General features: G+C 35.9%; 1 protein-coding gene across 1 annotated transcript in view; it reads right to left on the bottom strand.

Annotated features, from left to right (window-relative positions):
* The window catches only part of PIK3C2G (phosphatidylinositol-4-phosphate 3-kinase catalytic subunit type 2 gamma), a 333,489-nt gene that overhangs the window by 190,110 nt on the left and 125,379 nt on the right, over positions 1–18,000 (bottom strand). Inside the window, exons 16-17 of the mRNA XM_078450059.2 lie at positions 14,569–14,662; positions 10,482–10,576 (exon numbers count right to left, since the gene is read on the bottom strand). Coding sequence (XP_078306185.2) covers positions 10,482–10,576; positions 14,569–14,662 — 189 coding nt within the window. The remainder of the gene's footprint in view (positions 1–10,481; positions 10,577–14,568; positions 14,663–18,000) is intronic.

Below are 18,000 nucleotides of genomic sequence, written 5' to 3'. Positions count from 1 at the left end.
TTGATATACCCTTCATAATATTTAAGTAGGTGGAAGGTCATAGTATATAGGGCACAGGGACAAATTTTGGCTATTCTACTTAATAGCATTGTACACTTAGCCTCTTTAAGTACTAATTTATTCCTCTGAAAGATGGACATGTTGGAGGTGTTGAGAATCGGTGAAATAATATGAAAAAGTGACTAGCATAGTATCTAGCATTAACTATATTATTTCTACCTGTCATGATAGGAACACTGAAGACACAGAGTTAGATGGTTAGAATTCTTAGTGATACTTTATAAGTCACAGCCACATTAGAGTTGATAAACTTTAGTATTCTGGTCTTTATAGCATAGAAAGAATAGTAAAATATTCCAAAGATTATCCAAGTCACTATCTTATCCTCAATTCAGTTCCTGAAGTTCCTTGGTCCTGGAAAGGGGTTCCCTGGACGATTAACACAACTATTTCCAAGAACAAATAATTGTGAAAGAATATGCTGAACTTGGGTTTACAACTCAAAGAGGATTTGAAAATCACTGAGTGTAATGTTTAAAATTAACTTGTTGAGACAGCAGAGTTGAAAAATAGACTCTAGGGGCGCCTGGGTGGCGCAGTCGGTTAAGCGTCCGACTTCAGCCAGGTCACGATCTCGCAGTCTGTGAGTTTGAGCCCCGCGTCAGGCTCTGGGCTGATGGCTCGGAGCCTGGAGCCTGTTTCCGATTCTGTGTCTCCCTCTCTCTCTGCCCCTCCCCTGTTCATGCTCTGTCTCTCTCTGTCCCAAAAATAAATAAAAAAAAAAAAAAAAAAAAAAAAAAAAACGTTGAAAAATAGACTCTAATATCTGTGGTAATTGCCTAAAATAGCTAGGAAGCTTAAAAAAAACACGTTGCTTAAACCATGTTTATTAGCATTTGCTTATATTTTCTATCTCTTTCACAAAAGAGCCATAAATTATGTATATAATAGGAACTCAATTAGAGAATAGATGAATGAAATAGTAGATGAATGAAATAGATGAATCAGAGAATAGATGAATGAAAGAGTAGATGACTAACATAAAACTCTCTCTTTCCTCAATATACTCATGCACTTTCTTGCATCTGTTCAAATTACCCTCACAACATTTAGTTACTGAAGCTGTAGATTAAGTGTTGTGAGATTTCAGAATCCTCAATCAATTTATGTTAGCAGTTTATTGAGCAGCATCCTCTCTAAAAGTGATAGTAAATTTTACTTGGAATAAAATAATAAAAGTCCCACCATTTTGGTAAATTAATGACATTCATGCCACCTTAGGAAACATCAGTACACAGTGCCCAATTTAAAAAGAAAGTGACATGTACATTAAGGTTCCTCCTTTTAACAATTTCAGATGACTAGACCTAAGCAACATATAATTATGTGGCATATCTGTCAAGAGTGGTTAGTGTTTCGGGCAGATTCTAGCAAAGACGAGCATTATTTGTGCAAGCTGTTCACTTGTCACTGGTCAAAAATGAATCATACATGTCAAAACAAAAGCAAGAATTCTAAGTTATTAAACGTGACAAGTATTTGATTAAAATATCCAAGTCTGGATTTTGTTGCACTAAAAGCAATACATGTGAAGTTCTTTAGACAAGGAAAAGCAAAATAATTGTCTTTCTCTTGTAACAACAACAATACAAATGAAATAGAAAATCGAGTTAAAAGAAAAGCGAGAAAAACCTCCATTCAACCTTTCCAAAGAATGATCTTTTGATGAACAAACATAGAAAATAAAATAGAGCCTGAAAATAAAGGACTTACCCACCAGCTGATACAAACAAAACAACAGCAAAAAACTATCAATCTTCCCAGTCCAAAAAAAAAAGCAACTAACCAACCAACCAAAATAGGACAGGAACCAGCAAAAAGCAGAAACTGCTCAGTAATTCCCCAAAACTCATACAGTCTCAACATAGAAAATTATATTTTAAAAAGATAGTAAGTGGCTTTTTACTAACTTAAGATTTCCCCATAAAACACTTCTTATCAAATCACTAGGTATAACTTTTTATTTTTAATCAGGGTTTCAAGAAACAGCAGTTAAGTCAATATAAAGCACTTCACACTGTAGACCCAATCATTGGTCAACATGTGATAGCTCTTCAAAAACTCTTATTCCAAAGGATCATATTTATCGGTAAGTCATGTAACTCAACTTCCCCCAATTACAGAGAGCTAGGGAAGTTCATTTTTTTTTTAAAAAAGAGCAAAAGTGATTATTAGAGTACCAATGGTCAACTTATACATTTAATATAATATGATTTTACTATAATATGACTCATTTAGTGTAATATGACATAATTACATGCTGTTTTAAGTACAGTAGTCAAGAAAAGTTAACCTGTAGGCAGTATAAATGTATGTGGCATAATAATTTTTAAATTCATTCAACAGTGTTTATTAAATACCAATTACATATGCTATGTGCAACGTTTGCTGTTAAGGATGGATGATTAAGGTAGGCTCTCACAATCCAGAAAGAGAACATAGGGTTTTATCTAAACTAAACCTAGTCTTCCCTTCATAACTGAAAAAGAATCAGATTTTGTTCAGATATCAAAATCTTCAGGGAAGATGATGAGTTTAGAGGTATATTATAAATATTCTAAACCAATTAAGTCAGTTTACCTGCTTGCCATCTAATCAGGTGATTGGCTCAGGATAACATGTGACCCAATTCTGGCAAATCTTAAAGGAACTCAACTCTGCTATGAAGTTTATAAGAAAATTTTTTTTATTGAGGAAGAATCGGCCCCTTTTCTTTTGCTACATGGTGTCACCTGTGGCAGTCTCCTTGTAACCATGATCTGGACTAAAAACAAGTAAACACATTGGAAATGAGAAACAAAAATATGCGAAGAAACTGGGTTTATGATAAAATTGGTTAGCTGCTGCAATAAAAAACTCTGGAACCACTCAGCTAATGAACTTCTTGTTATATGAGATAATTAATTTTTCATATTGTTAAAGCCAGTTAAATCAGCATTTTATGTTACTTGCAGCCCAAAATATTTTAAAGAAAAGGTAAATGGTGAAGTAAGCAAAATATATAATATGCTAAGAACTATATCGGTAGTGGGTACAAGGGCTGAGACATCCTCAAAGAGGATAAAAAGTTGAGCTGAGTCCTACAGGACTCTGTGTAACAACAGGACAACTGCATTTCAAGAAGAGAAATGCCATGTATAAAGCAATCAAGGCATGAAAGATCTCGGAAAATTTGAGTAACAACTAGAAGTCTATGTTTGGATGTAGAAAGCCATACAAAATGGGGGTAGAAAGTAGGCAGAGCAGAAATTATGAAAATGTATTTCAAGGTCATATTTAGTTGGAATTACAGAATTATGCTAGCTATCTGTGTGTTACCCTGGAACGATACCCTACTTTATGAGTTCTGGATCAAATTGTATTACATAGAGATTATACCAAGAGCCATGTGGAGTATGGATGGGCTGGAGATAGGTAAGAACAGGAGGAGAGGGAGGAGGAGGGGAGGAGAAGGAGGAAGAGGAGGAGGAGGAGGAGGAGGAGGAGGAGAAAGAGAAGGAGAAGAAGGAGAAGGGGAGGAGGAAGAGGAAGAAGAGAAGAAGAAGAAGAAGAAGAAGAAGAAGAAGAAGAAGAAGAAGAGGAGGAGGAGGAGGAGGAGGAGGAGGAGGAGGAGGGAAAGGAGGGGGAGGAGGAAAAAAACAAACAAAAATTAGAAGGCCTTCTACTTGCAATAGTCCAAGTAGGTAATACTGGACTTGAGCTTGGTAAAAAGGCTTGAGCTAAGGTGCTAGGCATAGAAATGAAAAAGAGACAAATTTAAGACATTGTTAGGAGAAGCAATAGTTAGGTCTTAAGGACTAATTAAATGAGGAAGGTGATTGGATAATTGTTCTGTGTTGGATATCTTGGTAGTGGCTGTTAACCAGGATACTGAATATAAAAAACGAGGTTTGGACACAGTGTGGGCAAGGATTGAAAAAGAAAGGGAGCATAGGGATATTTAATTCAGTTTTGGACCTCTTGGGCTGAGACACCAGTTACCCAGCATAGCTACATAAAAAACTTAATAATGATCTATCTAGATAAAATGGTTTAAAAATATACCCATATGTTAAATCAACTTGGAAATAGAGAATTGTTGGACAAAAGACATTTTTAGAGGATGTCTGCCAAAATGATGATTCTTAATCAGGTAGTTAGGCAATAGTCTTTTTTGTCTGTTGAGATTAATCTTAGTTTTTGAAAAGAAAGCCAATTAATATATATGAGGGTGCATACTGGTTTTCCTTCCATGTCCTCTTTCTCTTGGCCAAATTTCTTGATGGACAAATTTCTTGAGTCATCCACATTGTTTCACCTCCATGGCAGACAATGCTGTGGGTTTACCAGATCAAGCAGCATTTTGCTTCTGTACATAGCTAGATACTTGGTCCACTTTCTTATATTCTCTTGCATGTAGGTAGAGCCTTGTTACTGATTTTGGCCTATGAAATGTAGGCAAAAGTGGCATGCCTCTAGACCTGGCACCTGAAAATACTTTTGATATGATGCTCTGGTTTTCTCTCTTTTTTAAAAACTCTGGATATAGGTACAGGGAATCTGAGTGAGAACTCCAAACTCGGGGGACAACTGAACCATAAGATGGAAGCCCGGCAAGTACTATCAATGTGCTACTACATTCCCATTCTGTTACCAGTCCAGATCTTTCTCCCGCTTTTTAGGCTTCTATGTCTAATTGCTTACTGGGTTTTTTACTTAGAAGGAAACTAAAGATGAATTTTGCTTATATTTTATTATTGCCAAGTTCTGGACTGGAGCATGGGAATTTATTTTCTAACTCATTTAACTTGATGAAATGGGATGATTTGAATTGCATTAGCATATTGCTGGTTGCTTAAGTAAATAGTGTTTTTGAAAAAACTGAGTCTTGGTTTTTTATAATATAAAGTCCTGCTTTTATATAGTATGTATTAAACAATAAGTACAAACTGAGACTAAGAAAATTATTCAGAAATTGTTTTCTTATCACTCATGGCTTCATAGTAAAACTAAGAGAACAGATTTAATGTTTTAGGTATGAATCAGGAACCACATAAGAAAAATTCTGGGAAAAACCTACTGTTTCCTTCAAAACTCCTTCAAGTATACAGTGTTTTTGGAGCTTACTACACACACTTATTAATTAATATTATAATTGATAGTACTTGTGAGTCATGCTCATACCTAAAACTTCTGAGTATTAGATATAGAGATCTCAATTTACGATATTGTTTTCTTTTCAGTTTTGCTTTAAAGTTAAGGAAAAGCCACTCCTTTAGTATTTTAATGAGTACCTAATTATGGATAGAAAGACAAACAAACATTTTATGAATTCTTTGAGTTGTACTTTCTTTGAAAGTAGATATTGAATTGCCAAGAGACCTGAATTGGGTATTAGATGTCATTAAAAGAAGATATTTTAATCTCAATTCTTTAGCTAGCTAGATGATTGTAATTGGAAGAATCACTTGTTGAAATCCTTTACTGGGTAAAAAAAAACCTGCTATAGCAGTTGATTTCTAAGGTTCCATTCGACTCCCAAATCCTATAACCCTATGAATATTTATTAGTCTATTTATTTTGGAAGACAAATTCAAATATTATTAAAAGACAAAGACAATTACTAAACAGAATGCCTTTTTGTTGACCATATATTTTGTTAGCTAAATTAAGGCTGCAGTCTGATTGGGAAACAGTGAAAATTAAGCAGCATAGTGTTGTTTTTCAAGGACTTGCCCCAAATCTTTAGCATTAACGATGACAGAGGAAGACTGATATTATTATAGGGACACCAGATTACTATCTAAGGAAGCAGTGATACAATGGCAGTGTCTATTCTACTGAAAATTGTTGGAGAGTGGATTAGAAAGTTCAGTTCCCAAAGGCCAGATCTGGTCTAAGTTACAACATTTGAGGTCAGTATGTATGCACAAAATGTTCATTTTTATAGCTCTTGACTTTTTAAAAAAAACAAAATAGAAGAATTTGAAGGGGAAACAATTTAAACTATGGATAAATTTAAGGTTGACCTTTATTCCTGGCTATTGTATTGATTTGAGATAGAACTTTGTTTAAGATTCTAAAATTCTATTTTCATATGTATTTAATTAAAAAAAAATAACACAAATGGGGCACCTGGGTGGCTCAGTTGGTTCAGTGTCCGACCTCGGCTTACATCATGATCTCGCCGTTCCAGAGTTCAAACACCACATCGGGCTCTGTGCCGACAGCTCAGAGCCTGGAGCCTGTTTCAGATTCTGTGTCTCCCTTTCATTCTCTGTCCCTCCCTCGCTTGTGCTCTCTCTCTCTCTCTCAAAAATAAACATTAAAATAATAATAATAATAACACAAATGATATAAGATAATTTAAAATTACATTCTGTTTTTAAAATCTTTTTATTTAAAGAACTATATAAGACTTAACATAAAATAGAAATAAAACAGAAAAAAAAAAACCCAGCTGTTCCTTTATTGTGCCTTAACTAGAAAATTATGCTAATGCATTTTATAGATTATAACATAAAACGTAAACTTTCTTAAAAATATCCATCACTTTTTTTCAGGTTTGTTGAGGTAAAGAATAGCTATTGTTAGCTTAGCAAATTGCTTTATTGGAGAGATTTTATCCTGTGTATACTTTTCTGAGAACAATACATGAAAGACGATTATAAGAGATCAATATTAAACGACAGCAAGCCATATCTCTACCTTATAAAAAAAAGTAAAGCAATAATTTATTATTCATTACATTGTAAAAGTAAAAGGTGAATTAGTAGTAATGTAATGATTCTAGAAAGTAAAGGACTGAGGCTTTAAAACCTTCTATTGATTCTGTATTATGCATGCTCTATTACACTGTGATAACTCCGTAAAGTACAGCTCTTTACTCTTTCTTCAGGGAGTGTTTCAGATACCAAAGTAGAGAGCACTTACCTCCTTTGTGTATACATTTGTATGCCTGTATCGATATTTAACTCTGACAGAATGGGAGTGCACGTTTAGGCTTTTTTATTTACTTGATGGCCAGCCCTGTCTCTCTACCCTGTCGTTACATTTTGGATGGATTACTGTAAGGTGGACAGAATTTGTTGTCACTTCTCTCCTAGTTTCTTCCCACCACATAGCCTGTGAGCTTGTCTAGGCAAGGACTGTTCTGTTTTATCCTTAATAGTTCAACGGTGTCTAGTATCTCAATGTTTGTCACATAAATGAACAAATGCTAACCTAATTCATCACAAGCACTATGATCTGAACATATATACACATATATACATACACATTAGAAGAAAACTTCTGGGAGGGAACAATACTTAACCTAAAGGAATGACTCACTAATGATAAAATTTCAGGTATCAGGTGTGATATATTTAGGAGAAGGGGTGAGAGGGACATGTGTGACTTCAAATCACATGATGCAACATGTCCACGTTATTTTGCTTTATTTAGAGTATTTCCTCCTTTGAGAAATTACCCCAAAATTCTAGAGGAGAAAAGTTTAGGACTGAGTGTTTAGAAAATGAATGGGCAGATTTTGCATCATCTCAATTTTATGAGTGGCAGATTAAAGCTCATAGGATTTGATCCTTCAATGCCATTGCTGTCTTGGGAACCCCTTGTGGTGCCAGAAATACCATTGTTTTAAGTCATTCAGGACCAGCAGACACTGCTGAAACAACTTGCTCTTTGAGCCCTAATTCGTGACTTCCGCTCACACTCTCCCTTCAATCCAGTCTTGACTTTACTAGTGATACGCATCAATCCCCTGAAATTGCCCTAGCCTTCCTTGCCAGCTCTGGTTTGACATCAAGTCTGACTGACTCCTCAAGCAGCCCTCTTCTGCCCCCTTCTGTCACAAGTCTGCATGTGCACAGCTGGACCCAGGCAAGTTAATCCCATTCATTCATTCAATAATAATTTATTGAATATTTTCAAACACCATGTACCATACTAGCAAAGATTAGTATGAGTACTGTATAGAAACAAAATTGCTGCACTTAGAGTTTGAAAATGGGAGCTTCACCTCAGGCTTTCCCTATACTTTGAAGGGAACACTTTCAGATTTTTGTAACATGTGACTTAAGTAACAATTTATAAAGGATCCATGTTATAAAATGGTTCCCCACCACACAGATTTGGATTCAAACTGGTTCTCTCTCTCGGGGCTTATTCAGTCAGACTTAAGAGTATGAAAGATGGCAGCGTTGCTGCGCAATTTACGACAGATCCTATAGCATACTGATTCTCTAATTAAAAAACAAAAACAACATATATTTTAAAATCTTTACCTTAAACAGAGAAATGCTCATCTTAGGTCAGGTGATAGAGCTATGTAAGAGATACGGAGTTACAGGGCTTGGTAAACAATTGGACATGTTAGTGAGGAACAGGGAAGATCCAAACCCTGGGTGAGCAGGGCAAGATGTTGAGTTTCATGTTGAACATGCTGAATCTGAGGAAGTGAGAGCTCATCCAAGTGAAAAATAAAATCATTAAATTGTATGGATTTATTTGTTTAAGTGTATCATGGAGGGTCTGAGCTGCATCTTTAACACTTTAACTCAAACATTCTATATACAAATATTCCCTAAGCTTGATGCTAGGTGCAAGGTATTTTTTTTAAACTCCAGGCCATGTTTTAAATATGATTAATATTATTTCATGCTTAGGATATTTTTCCTGATACTTTTTAAATTTAAGGTTTAAAAGGATGTAGGGATTTTAGAATCTCCCTCCTTGTTTTCATTTTCCTCTTCCCATATTCTTACAAATTAAGCACTCAAGAATAAACATTTCATTTGTAATTTATGTTCTTTTCTATTCCTTCTATATTACTCTCTTTTTGAATCAGTGAGAGGTGAAATGGGCTTTGTTTTTTGTCTTTCTTTTCTTCATTAGGGTGAGAATTATACAGAGAAAGACCTTCCTCGCAATTCTTTGGAAAGAGTGACATAATTAAATTTATTGTGAACTTCCAAGTATGACACTGATTTACAACTTTGTTTGCATTCACTGTTGCCTTTCAAATGACTCCAATTTTCATGCTACTTTAGCAAATGAAGGACTTACTTTGGGGGCACATGTATTACAACAATCATTACTCTAGTAGAGAAGTCCTTAATATTTTATTCTACTTTTTAAAGATATCTTTTTGAATTATATTTTAAATACATATTATATTTTGGTTCAAATATTTAAATCAAGATCATTATCAAGTCATGTCACTTTTTAACATGCTTTAATTTTCATAAACACATGTCAAAAAAAGTGAAAAGCACAAAAAATAAGTGAAGTTTTAAAGGAAATAACCACTGAGTTTGACTGAGTTCTAGTTTTACTATGAGTGCAGAGGACCACCAAGTGTATCTACTTAACTTCCCCTAGCTAGGTAGCAGCTGATTGAAAAACTGAGGAGTGTAAGACTTCATTTAGAGCTTGATCTAAGAGTCTATTCAGTGACTGGCCCAGTGCTGGTCACGTGTGTGATGCCTCACTATACTGACATAGTAGAGGAAAATGTTCTGCTTTTTATATTAGGTATTTAAAAGAAAAATGAACATCAGAATAAACACTGGTGGTTGATAGTTTCTTGTATCTCTACTTTGCTATAAAATGCTTGAGTTATTTTCATGGGAAGAGTGGTGTCAATATGGGTAACATTCCTCGAAGCAGAAAAACATACTCAAAAGTTAGACTTTTTTTCTACTAATTAAAGTTCTTCACTAGCAATTGAAGCTAGTAAATGATGCCTGCCATACATATGTGAGGACAAAAGATAGGTCTATTTAATTTGTGGATCATTGATATTTGTAATTAAAAGTTTTACTATGAAGGTGAGTCCACAAGTTTAGTAATAAAAGTAGGAAGTATGGCATCCAATGAACATCGTGTTCAATAGGATCAAGAATAGGTGATAATGGAAGAAGATAATGGAGGATAATATCTCTTAAGTTTTATTTCTCCACTAACAACATTCAAAATTTATGTTTGGAGAAAAGTTGAGTACCCTAGGGATTTGCAACACCAAGTATATGTTAGCCTTCACTATTTACCACTGAATGGTACAAAAATTACTTTTAAAGCACATATTCTTCCCAAACATCCACTATCTCATAAGTAGATTTTATACTGAAATCTTCAATGAATAGATATGACCACAAATAGCACAGGTGATTTAAAACTACAGGAAAGCTATCATCCAGATTTAAAATTCTGATTGGATGTAAACAGAAGCAACTGTACAAAGGGGAGAATTTGAAGACAATGACAGTTAAATTATACTCATAAATAAAAATAACCTTGACAAACACTCAACTTTGGCAGAGTTTTAAGTAGAGGTTTATATCAATGACAAGGGAAGAAATCTTCCACTTCTTCCAAAGCTCTATGGAGAGAAATTGACAATTAAAAAAAAAGTCATCTTGTCCTATTTTAGTTAATCTTACCAGTAAAGACGATGGGCAATCTGGATGCTTTGCAATGAACGGTGCAATAGGAGTTGTACTAGAGGACTTTCAAGGTTCCATTCAAACTTGGCAGCCTGAAGTAAGAGATATAATTACTTACTTCTCTTCTCAGTAGCAAAATTATAGCAGACTACAAAGGGACTTAAGAGGCTTAAGAAAAGACAAGGGGAAACAGCATAAACATCCTAACAAAATGTTAATATCATATTTGATAACCTTATTAGCTGGTGTATAATAACATAAAACACACATCACACAATTTGGATTTGTGTAGTCTCTTTCTTATTTATGCTTTAGTATCACAGGATAATAAATAGAGCAGATGGTTGGTTGATGGAGTTCAACCATGCCTAGGAGAATCCTGGAACCCACAAAAGTAAATAATATCATGATTAGTGTCCTAGATATAAAAATGTCACTATTAAACAATAGATATTTGTCTTCTTTGGGGAATGAAATTAATCCATATTCAAAGCCTTAGCTGAAATCACCAGTGGATATGTCAGTATTAACCTGCAGAACTTGACACGTTACTTAGAGGTTTCAAAGCTGATTGTTGCCACCCTAAGCCACCCATCCCCCAATCCTTTCCCTCATCTCCACTCTGAACAGCTCTTTAGGAGTTTCTAGGATTCCCAACCTGGTGGAAAATACAGACAGCAATGGCAGCCCCTAATATCCTGTGGACCTAATTCAGACTTCCACCTGTACTCTGCAGGGACCTCACTATCAGTACGCAGTACAGTACCTGGGCCCCATCATCATCCTAGAAATTCAAATATGTTGTGAAAGTGAAAACCAGGCTCTCTTGATAAAAGTTTCCATCCCTGCTTAAGAGGCAAGGCTTCTATCTTTAGCTGCTCTATAGCCATTTAAGTCACACACACACACACAGACACTCATACACAGAATTTAAGCCAGATTACATACTATAGTGCAGAATTTAAGCCAGGTCCTATACTATAGTACAGACAACAGATAAAAGTGGGCACAACATGCATTCAGATACACACCGGAAGAAATACCTCAATATGCTGACCATACTCAAGGATGAGAAAGTTTATAAATTCCTAAGGTATAAGAGTGCCAAAGATGATTTCAGCAAATTTGCATAAACTCTTGATGCTGTCTGAATGTATAAAGACCATAATGTATGTTGTCTTAAACTGCAACTATGGCTTTCTTTCACTTACTTGCTAATACTGGGCTGACTAGGTCATAAGTTGTGTTTATGACCTAATCGTATATCATATAAGCACATGAGCAAGAGAGGTGTCTTGGAATTTACTTCCATGCTTTTCTTTTTAGATTTCCCAATTATTTCTTCTTGATGCAATAACTACTTGTTGCTCTTAAATTGCTTCATTGTTTCTAAACTATAAAGCATCACTCTGTGTACTGATACAATTTTTCCCCTAAATGCTACCTCACCATCTAGGAGGGAGGCAGGCAATATTTCTGGTGCACACTGCATTATTATGAAATGTTCTTGGAACCTACCCACATGGTGTTGACCTGTGGTTTGCAGTAACTTCTGGGTCTGTGTCTTAATTGCTTTCTGTCTATGAACAATATGTCCTGTTTTTGTTATGGTCTTACAGTTTTATCTTATTGCTTTAATATATCCTGCATAATGCTCACAAGATAATACATAAAATAACACACTTCAAGAAAATAACGAATGGGGTAGAATTTTTTGTTTCAAAAGTTTTTATGTTTTTGAATTTTTTTTAATGTTTATTTATTCTTGAGACAAAGGGAGACAGAGTGTGAACAGGGGAGGGGCAGAGAGAGAGGGAGACTGAATCCAAACAGGCTCCAGGCTCCGAGCTGTCAGCACAGAGCCCTATGCGGGGCTCAAATTCACGAACCATGAGATCATGACCTGAGCCGAAGTCAGACGCTTAACCGACTGAGCCACCCAGGTGCCCAAGAGTTTTTATGTTTTTAAACTTTTGAAGGCAGGAGAGAATGTGGAAGTTTAATGGCAAATTCTATAATAAATGTTTTGAAAATTCTTCCTAATTTTATTTTTCTAGCCATTTCTTTCCACCTCAAATCATTTTATAAATTTCACTTTTTTTCAAATATTTATTTACTTTTGGGAGAGTGCAAGCGGGGGAGGGGCAGAGAAGGGGACAGAGGATGGGAAGCTAGCTCTACAATGACAGGAAGCGGGCTCTTCGATGACAGGCTGACAGCAGCGAGCTGGATATGGGGCTCAAACTCACAAACTGCGAGATAATGCCCTGAGCTGAAGTTGGATGCTCAACTGACTGAGCTACCCGGTTGCCCCTATAATCTTCATTTTTATTTTTTTATTTTTATTTTTTTTTAAATTTTTGTAAGTTTTTACTTATGTATGTATGTATGTATGTATTTATTTATTGAGAGAGAGAGAGAGACAGAGAGAGAGAAGAGAGAGCACAAGCAGGGGAGGAACAGAGAGCAAAGAGGAGAGAATAATCCCCAGCAGGTTCCACACACTGCAGAGCCTGATGCAGGGCTCGAACCCATGAACTGTGAGATCATGACCTGAGTCGAAGTCAGACACTTAACCAATGTGCCCCTATAATCTTCATTTTTAATTAGAGAGTAACTCAGTGCTTCCTAATTGTACTTCTATGTATTTGCTGTTGGATTCTGTGTGCACCTTGTCTTATGAATTTAGACTTGCAGGTTTATGGCTCTCAGCAATATTCCTGATGCCAAGTGTATTGATTCAGACTGTCATTTCAAAAAATTTTGTAAAAGGTTATTTTATTTTTTTTGATTAGGGTAAGATAGAGCATGTTGCCCATACTCATGAGCCATGAGATAAATAGTGTTCCTACAAGTTAGATTAATTTTTATTTTCACCACACTATCCTGGTAAGTATAGAAAAATCACAACTATAAGGATTGGTAGAAGTAACTCTATGGTACAACTATTTCTAAACCAGCTCTCTCCCTAGGAGTCCTTCAGAGGAGTATATATTCCGTGTGCAAAGCAATATGGTATTCAAGTCACTGATAGAGGTTTTCCCTATTACTTTCAAAGTTTTCTGTCCTAAATGTTCAGAAGCTGAGGCACTTGGCATTTAAAATAGCTTGCAATTACAACCAGACCTTTCAGATAAGAACACATCTGAGTTACAAAAATGAAACAAAAATGAAAAACATCAAGACCATTATATTTGAACTACCTATTCAGCCCTTATTTCATAGTCAACTTGGAAAAAAAAATATTGTTTGTAGTTTGGGTATTACATGGTCATTTGTAAGATGTATAGTTGTTTATAGTTCAAAATATTCAGATTAAATCAGTATTTGCTCATATTTCTATATAAATTTATATTACTTTCTAAAATTACTCCAACATTGTGATATTTAATGTTGTGGCTAAAATGCAGTTATCTGTTGGCAGAATTATAGTATTATCTTATTAAACTACTTTTATAGGTTCATAATCAATATTAGAACATCCTAAGGCAAAGGCAAGAAACACATATGTTATGAGTAAAAGACTGTTTTTCACATAACATTTATTTGATTAATTTTTAATTGTTCTACATAGATGAAAAGATTTCATCAACAGCATTTCTACCCCCCCCCCCCCTCCAGTTCTAATTAATAAGTGAAGTTGTTTTTTAAAAAATTTCTTTTTGGCTTTTATATACCTTTTTTGTAACTACCAATTTGGGCTAAAGAATTTCTATGTTACCCATGTTGACACATGAGCTATAGTTTAGCTCCTGGCTTGCCAAATTACAATATCACTTTTATGTCGTCTGTTGTGGAAACTTTTTAAAATTTTTTTTAAATGTTTATTCCTTTTTTGAGAGGGAGAGAGAGCATGAGCGGGGAAAGGGCAGAGAGAGAAGGAGACACAGAATCTGAAGGAGGCTCAGGCTCTGAGCTGTCAGCACAGAGCCCAATGCTGGGCTCGAAATCACGAACCATGAGATCATGACCTGAGCCGAAGTCAGGCACTTAACCAACTGAGCCATCCAGGTGTCCTGGAAACTCTTTTCAAAAAATTATTGGTTAAAATCCTGGAATCCTTTGGCAACTCTGTGGTTCTTACCTGAACTAGCTGTGGGAGATATTCCAGTAGTTCATCATTCAAGAGGTTGTCTAATTGTTGAACTGCCACTTTACGAATTTCTTGATCTGGAAAACTAATACAAAGTATATAGATCTATTAAGCTATTAATGGTATGGAATAATCCATGAGAAATGTCAGGGAGAAGAGAGAATGAATTCCACCCCAGCACGTAAGATAAAATAATAATCTCACAATCAATTAAGAAGATAATTAGCACCAAATTATTTTTCCACATTCTCTACTCTCATATGAACTGAAGTAAAATGCCCTTTCAACTAGATTTCCTTGGAAACTTGGGTTTAAGTCAGAATTGTTAGCTTTCTCGTCTATAAAGGATTGTAGGATAGCTAAAATCTTGAAATTCTTTGCCGTACATTTTGCTAAGAAAATTATTACCAGTTGGAGACCTGATAGCTTATATAATTAAAAATGGGATATAATATATTTAAATGAGTTTTGGCTAGGTCATAATGAAAAACCAGAAATCTAAAGTACCTTACAATAAATAAACAACAATAATTTAATAAGACTAAATATTACTAGAATATGAAGTTCTTGAGGGTAACTGCCTTATTCAATTTTGGACTTCATATGTCTGTTGTAAGATTAAGCACCCATTAGACACTTAATAAATGTTTGTTACTGAACTAAATTTATGAAAGTATTTAGCATTTGAAAATCTATTCCAGAAACAATTAATCCTCAGATGGGCTCCTCAGACTGCCATCATCTTGTTCCATCAGAAGAATTAGATTCAATTATCTCCAAGCTCCTGGGAAGTGCCTAGAGATAACTTTTGGCATCATACTGTTTTGACGTGATTTTGACATACTGCTTTGACATGATTAGATATAACTGGGGCTTTGGTGAGAAAAATTAATTTTAAATAAATATGTTTTCAGAAAAAAAATCAATATGCATAATTTAAAACTTGAAGGAATGGGGCACCTGGGTGGCTCAGTCAGTTGGGCGTCCGACTTCAGCTCAGGTCATGATCTCACAGCTTGTGAGTTCGAGCCCCGCATCAGGCTCTGTGCCAACAACTCAGAGCCTGAAGCCTGCTTCAGATTCTGTGTCTCCCTCTCTCTCTGCCCCTCCCCTGCTCATGCTCTGTCTCTCTCTGTCTCAAAAATAAGTAAAAACATCAAAAAAAAAATAAAACTTGAAGGAACTACTTACAGTAACTGATTGAAAAAACAAGTACATAAATAAATAAACAAAAGCCAAAAATCTTTTTGTATGGAAACAAACTGAATGCTTTCAACCAATCAGGAGAGAGTTCTGAAGATTGGCTCCCAATACTATGGAGATCAGGAAACTTTTAAAGTCTTTAATGTCCAGTCTCTTTTCAGCATATTAGGTTACTGAAGGGTGAAATGAATACTATGCAGCTACAGTGTCAAGAAAAAAATTGGTATTACTTAATATCTCTCAACTGTCCTTGATAGCAGCTTGAAATGTAATGCATAAATGTAATGTTTTACATAGTTTTTCTTAAGTTAAACTGAGCATTTTAATTGCAACAAAAATTTCACTTCCAAGGTTAGTCACTCAAAACCCTTATTTCTGACCTGCAAATATTTTTCCTATAATTTTCTCCCTTTGAGCAATCTAGCAGTAAGACCTAGTAAGAACTGTAGTCCAGACACATCTTCTGAAGTACTGCTAAGGTCAGAAGATCCCACCATAACATCAAGTGCAGGTGAAGAGCAGAAAGGGTGCAATAAAAATGCAAAGCTAGAAGAAGGTCAGCTTGTTTTAGCACACTTACACTACTTCCTCCTAACTAAATGTGATTGATTCAAATTTATTGCTCTCAATTACTAAGCCGTTTGTCTGAAGCTTGTATACATCAAGGTCAGTTTGAGGACAGTTTGAAGTCTTAGAGGAAAGAGTTACCTGGAACATTTTGCAGCCTAAGTGATGACTTAAGTCAGATACTAGTCACCCATGCTTTCTTTCTTTTGTGTGTATTTTATATTATTGGTACGAATGAAAACAGAAAGAAATAAAGAAACAAACGTCACAATGAAACAAAATTCTTTGGTGAACACTATACCTCTAACTGTGTATTTATTTCCATATACTGGAATGTAAACTCCATGAAAGCAGAAAATTTTTGCCTGTTTCGTTCATGGAGATGTCCCAAATGCCTCCAGACTGGTGAACATCCTGTACATATTTTTTTTTGAAGAATGTTTAAACTGAATTATCTTTCCAACTAAAACATCTCTGCTGCTAGACTTTTCTATCATGGTTTGTGTTATTATCTTTCTCCAATCATGTAGATCTAAAATTTCGAGTCATATAGGGGCGCCTGGGTGGCGCAGTCGGTTGAGTCCGACTTCAGCCAGGTCACGATCTCGCGGTCCGTGAGTTCGAGCCCCGCGTCAGGCTCTGGGCTGATGGCTCGGAGCCTGGAGCCTGTTTCCGATTCTGTGTCTCCCTCTCTCTCTGCCCCTCCCCCGTTCATGCTCTGTCTCTCTCTGTCCCAAAAATAAAATAAAAAACGTTGAAAAAAAAATTTAAAATTTCGAGTCATATTTTCCCCTCTTTTGCCCTCTTCATCGAATTCCCCCCCCCCCCCCTTTCCCATCTGGCAAAATTCAACTGATCTCTGAAGTCAAAACTCAAGGGCTGATTTACCTGGAAAGCTGTTTCAGCTACTTTGTAGCCTCCTGTAGAGTTTATCACACTCTTCTCAGTGGGATTCTATATTATGTACTTGGTTGAGGGCAGGCTCATTCATTATAAATCCCTGATACAAGCACAGTTGAATAATAAGCTCCTAGTAGTCTCTTATCTTTATATCTAATCAGTTGCCAAGTTCAGTGGGCTTTTCTATCCTAATGGCTCTAGCATTACGCCTGTTTTTAGTTTCTTCTGCATCTAGCTAGTCTAGGCCATAATTATCCCATGCTGGTATTAATATTTTTCATAGTAATACCTTAAAAATTTCCCTCAATTATTTCTTTTTAAAATATCCTTTTCTTTTGGGGAGAGCACAAGCAGGGGAGGGGCAGAGAGAGGGGGATAGAGGATCAGAAGCAGGCTCTGCGCTGACAGGCTGACAGCAATGAGCCAGAGATAGATGTGGTGCTTGAACTCACAAACTGCCAGATCATGACCTGAACCCAAGTTGGATGCTCAACCGACTGAGCCACCCAGGTGCCTCCTCCCTAAATTATTTCTTTTTTTTTTTTTTTTTTAATTTTTTTTTCAACTTTTTTTTTTTTTTAATTTATTTTTGGGACAGAGAGAGACAGAGCATGAACGGGGGAGGGTCAGAGAGAGAGGGAGACACAGAATCGGAAACAGGCTCCAGGCTCCGAGCCATCAGCCCAGAGCCCGACGCGGGGCTCGAACTCACATACCGCGAGATCGTGACCTGGCTGAAGTCGGACGCTTAAC

The sequence above is a fragment of the Panthera onca genome, chromosome B4 (assembly GCF_046562875.1).
Source record: "Panthera onca isolate mPanOnc1 chromosome B4, mPanOnc1 haplotype 2, whole genome shotgun sequence".
NCBI lineage: Eukaryota > Metazoa > Chordata > Mammalia > Carnivora > Felidae > Panthera > Panthera onca.
This window is presented reverse-complemented; position numbering and strand designations above follow the sequence as displayed.